The sequence below is a fragment of the Perkinsus marinus genome (genome assembly GCF_000006405.1).
Source record: "Perkinsus marinus ATCC 50983 genomic scaffold scf_1104296974312, whole genome shotgun sequence".
Lineage (NCBI taxonomy): Eukaryota > Perkinsozoa > Perkinsida > Perkinsidae > Perkinsus > Perkinsus marinus.
This window is the reverse complement of record NW_003201162.1, coordinates 106,557-111,821: the sequence shown is the minus strand read 5'-3', so window position 1 is coordinate 111,821 and position 5,265 is coordinate 106,557. Positions and strand designations below refer to the sequence as shown.

The 5,265-nt window shown below is 47.8% G+C and overlaps 2 protein-coding genes across 2 annotated transcripts; both read right to left on the bottom strand.

Annotated features, from left to right (window-relative positions):
* Positions 1–2,413: 2,413 nt before the first annotated feature.
* Positions 2,414–3,433, bottom strand: Pmar_PMAR016897 (glyceraldehyde 3-phosphate dehydrogenase, putative; the record flags this gene model as incomplete). The annotated part of the gene is made up of 1 exon (XM_002765891.1): positions 2,414–3,433. The coding sequence occupies one exon, from the start codon at positions 3,431–3,433 to the stop codon at positions 2,414–2,416; it is 1,020 nt and encodes a 339-aa protein (XP_002765937.1).
* A 900-nt stretch (positions 3,434–4,333) lies between these two features.
* On the bottom strand, positions 4,334–5,245 carry Pmar_PMAR016896 (glyceraldehyde 3-phosphate dehydrogenase, putative; the record flags this gene model as incomplete). Its single annotated transcript, XM_002765890.1, has 1 exon — positions 4,334–5,245. The coding sequence occupies one exon, from the start codon at positions 5,243–5,245 to the stop codon at positions 4,334–4,336; it is 912 nt and encodes a 303-aa protein (XP_002765936.1).
* Positions 5,246–5,265: the final 20 nt, after the last annotated feature.

Genomic DNA, 5,265 nt, shown 5'->3' with positions numbered 1-5,265 from the left:
TCAGGGGTACGACAGTTTGACTCAATCAAGTTATTTGACCTTGTCAGTGTACGGTACATTATGTACGCAGAATTTTGTGAGTGTCATAGTTCTCACGTGCCTTGATCCCTCCCTAACTCACTATCGCTAACGCATCGTCTGTGGCAGAAGAGAAAAGCTTATTAGAAATCCCAGGGTGGTAGTGATATAGTCCGGCCAGAGTGATATCATCCCCTTATATCATGGGGGTAAAATTCTATTATGTCCTTCCACATATTTATGACGTAAGGTATTGACTGGTGTCCACCAGCCGTAGTTCCTGACTCAAGCTGAATAGCCAGTAGTGTTCATCGCGATTGGTCCATCAACACCCACCCGTGAATCCGGAATTCGGAGTTCGAATAAGAAAGCGTGATACCCGGAGGCTCATCGGGAGCCCTCCGATCACTCGACAGTGTTGCATAGATTCAACCTTGCTCGAAATTAAGTCGACATATAGTTTTAAAAGATTTCTGCTTCAATTCCGCGCGGTTTCGAGTTGAAACTTTCGACTTGATTTCTCAACACGCTATGCCGTAAAATGCTAGGCATATACTCCTACATCTTTATTTTTATCATTGCGTGTTGGAGAATTTAAGACGATGTTGCAAAGCAATTTGGAGCACTGTAGCGATATATTATCAAGCAGTCCCCTCCAAGTGTCCTCAATAGCTCACATATGCTATGTAACCGGAGTCGCCTTTCACCGCTGGATGTGGCCTGGAAGAGAAAGTCTTTGGGATGCTGAAGCTCACGGCTCACATTCTGAGAAAGTGAGCCTGTGAGCATGTGAAAAATTGCTATTAAAGAGAGAATGTCATTCTCTTTTTAATAGCAAGAAGACGACGGACGAAGACGACGGACCTCATCACAACCATCTTACCGCGAACACCGATGTCGTGCAACTTCCAGATGTTGTGGAGCCGATGGAGGTTGCCCCGCGCGACTCGAATTCGATCACGTATTGCCTTCACGTATCCAGCTCCACTAGACATCAAGACTCCCAGTTGTCGATACTCTGTAACCACCGCCACTCTATTATGCTCGCTGTCGTGTTGACAATTGATAAGTAGTCTCCTTGTTTTACATCCCGGTTCACCGATTCCCAAACTGAGATTTGCTGGAGCAGCCTCCTCTTCTAACACATCCAGTGCAAGGCCACTCTCTTCTTGAGAGTCTGTTGGGCCCGTAATGTCATCAGCGAAGCATAGGCGCCCGATAGGTTCTTGTAAGCTATACGATCTTTCCGAGAATCGAGTGTGCCGATGGTTGTAGTCATGCTCTCTTAGAAGGACGAAACCGCGCTCTGCAGTTATTATACTTCGTCTCAATAACATATCCAGTGGTGCTATGAATAATAATAATAATATATCGCCCTGCTTAACTCCTGATCCCAGCTTGACTTCACAGGTCTTCTTATGAACTATCAATGATGCCACTGCATCCGAGTAGCTCTGCTCTATTATTCTCGAATATTTTGGGTGAATACCCGCCGCCTGTAGACAGTCCATCATGGACCTCCTATCCAACTTATCGAATGCCTTCTTCCAGTCTGCCATCAGTAGGCAGAGGTGTCGATTATATTATATGCTATGCATGCATCTGTCAGCAATTGTGTAGCATGTATGACTTAACCGCAGACCGAGATTTTCTGAATCCGCATTGTGAGCGGTGAATCCTTTTATCCAACTGGCCTCTGATGCAGGATTGAGACTATAAACATAGGTAACGATAAGTTCCGCGAGTGTTATTAGGGAGGCTGCCTACAGGTAAGTGCCTAGATTCGTATCATTGCTAGTCCCCATGATCTGCGGTCACTAATTGACTATCTCTTGTCATCTCGACTATCTGCTAATCACCAGTCATCGTATTGACTTGCCATGTCGCTAAGGTTGAATCTAAGTCATCCACTTCGTATCGCTCTGATGAGCTAGATGGTGCTCCATCCGATGATACAAGACTTGTATTACAAGTCGGTCGTCTCTGTTATGGGCGAATTCATTCCCCCGATACTCGACAAATAGCCCACTTAGATCAAAGCTAATTTTACTGATCAGATCTTGAGCCCACTTATTGATATGACCGTATGCATATGAGTAATAATGCTACTATTCACCGATCTACGGATCATATACTTGTAGTTTCTAATGCAAAAGATGTGCATTCATATTCCATATACTAATCTTGATCTCAGAAAACGATTCCACCGTGATGAAACTATAAAATACTGTTAAATAGGAAAGCACTCCCCATCCGTAACTGACCCATAAGTTCCGCGAACACAACAGAATCGACATTGCGAAATATCGAGCTCGAATAGCTCAAATTATCCGAAGTGGTGCGACCTAATCGCAATAGTATTGTTGAGTGTTGATTGATATGTTATAAGAAACATTTACTGGGCATCAACCTTGCTCATGTGGACGGCGAGGTCAACAAGACGGTTGGAGTAACCCCACTCGTTATCGTACCAGGAGACGAGCTTGACGAACTTGTCGTTAAGAGCGATACCGGCCTTAACATCGAAGATGGAAGAGTGCTTGTCGTTGCACATATCAGTGGAAACGACATCATCATAGGTGATACCCATGACACCCTTCATGTCACCCTCAGAGGCCTCCTTAACGGCGGCAACGATCTCGTCGTAAGTGGCGGCCTTCTCGAGACGGCAGGTAAGATCGACAACAGAGACATCAGGGGTAGGGACACGGAAGGACATACCAGTCAACTTACCGTTGAGAGAAGGAATGACCTTACCGACGGCCTTAGCGGCACCGGTAGAAGAAGGAATGACGTTGGCAGCAGCGCAACGGCCTCCCCTCCAGTCTTTACCGCCCTTAGAGGGACCATCGACGGTCAACTGAGTGGAAGTGGTAGCGTGGATGGTGGACATGAGACCCTCGACGAGACCGAACTTGTCGTTGATGATCTTAGCAAGAGGGGCCAAGCAGTTAGTAGTGCAAGAGGCGTTGGAGACAACAGTGAGATCGGAAGTGTACTCCTTGTTGTTGACACCCATCACGAACATGGGGGTATCATCCTTAGGGGGAGCAGAGATGATAACCTTCTTGCAGCCACCCTGGATATGACCAGAGGCCTTCTCTTTAGTGGTGAAGACACCAGTGGACTCGCAGACGTAGTCGGCGCCGGCCTTACCCCAGGGGATATCACAGGGGTTCCTCTCGGCGAAGACCTGGATGGTCTGACCGTTGACGATGAGGCAGTTCTCACCAACCTCGATGGTACCGTTGAACTGACCGTGGACGGAATCGTACTTGAGGAGGTACTGCATGTAAGGGAGGTTCATGAAGGGATCGTTGACAGCAACGACCTTGACCTCAGGGTTCTCCATGGCGGCCCGGAAGACCAAGCGACCGATACGACCGAAACCGTTGATACCGAGTTGAGCGACCATTGTTGATTAAGTGATTAATCCAATGAGTTGATGTGGTGGTGATGTAAGCCGAACCAGCGAGAACCTAAGCTTTAGCTTAGCAAATCGCTCAGCGATTAGTCTTAGAGGTCCGCTAATAAGTTGGTGCATCATAGCGCTACTCGCGCTTCATCTCTCCCGTATCCATCAAATCGCTACAGCCAACATCTGTTACATTGCTGAGCGACAGCGGAGGAATCGCAGAGCAAAAGACACCTGCCTTCTTCCCAGAGCTCTTAGCGTCGTTCCCCGCCAAGCATACGAACATACAAATGTATCAACTCACACGGAGTTTTCTTGACCAAAGCCTCGCCAAAGAAGCCCCCCAGAGCATAGTGGGCATTTATCGTACGGATAATCCATCACGGCTGAAAACGGCCACACTATCTTCAACTATCTGATCTTTCGCATCGTCGGGACCAGAAGCTCGTCAGAAAGCCCACGAAACATGGTGCCCACCTACCATACTGATATTCCATCACAAGGAGGTACGGCCATCCTAAGTGACTATTTTGAACTGTTGACCGTCTACAGGACAACGATGCCAATTCACAGTTATTTCTTATTATTATAATCGATGAACTACATTCACGATCATTGTACACAATGTGCTCCGACCACACTTGAGTGAATCAATTCCTAATTCACTCAAGCCCTACACCAACGACTCACTAGATAGTTTACCTTCTTCGCGGTTAACTCTGGAGGTAATGCCAGAGATTCTTAAACATCACATGATAAACCAAGCCCATGGCACTCATGAAGAACGCAACAAAATCGACATTGCGAAATATCGAGCTCGAATAGCTCAAATTATCCGAAGTGGTGCGACCTAATCGCAATAGTATTGTTGAGTGTTGATTGATATGTTATAAGAAACATTTACTGGGCATCAACCTTGCTCATGTGGACGGCGAGGTCAACAAGACGGTTGGAGTAACCCCACTCGTTATCGTACCAGGAGACGAGCTTGACGAACTTGTCGTTAAGAGCGATACCGGCCTTAACATCGAAGATGGAAGAGTGCTTGTCGTTGCACATATCAGTGGAAACAACATCATCATAAGTGATACCCATGACACCCTTCATGTCACCCTCAGAGGCCTCCTTAACGGCGGCAACGATCTCGTCGTAAGTGGCGGCCTTCTCGAGACGGCAGGTAAGATCGACAACAGAGACATCAGGGGTAGGGACACGGAAGGACATACCAGTCAACTTACCGTTGAGAGAAGGAATGACCTTACCGACGGCCTTAGCGGCACCGGTAGAAGAAGGAATGACGTTGGCAGCAGCGCAACGGCCTCCCCTCCAGTCTTTACCGCCCTTAGAGGGACCATCGACGGTCAACTGAGTGGAAGTGGTAGCGTGGATGGTGGACATGAGACCCTCGACGAGACCGAACTTGTCGTTGATGATCTTAGCAAGAGGGGCCAAGCAGTTAGTAGTGCAAGAGGCGTTGGAGACAACAGTGAGATCGGAAGTGTACTCCTTGTTGTTGACACCCATCACGAACATGGGGGTATCATCCTTAGGGGGAGCAGAGATGATAACCTTCTTGCAGCCACCCTGGATATGACCAGAGGCCTTCTCTTTAGTGGTGAAGACACCAGTGGACTCGCAGACGTAGTCGGCGCCGGCCTTACCCCAGGGGATATCACAAGGATTCCTCTCGGCGAAGACCTGGATGGTCTGACCGTTGACGATGAGGCAGTTCTCACCAACCTCGATGGTACCGTTGAACTGACCGTGGACGGAATCGTACTTGAGGAGGTACTGCATGTAAGGGAGGTTCATGAAGGGATCGTTGACAGCAA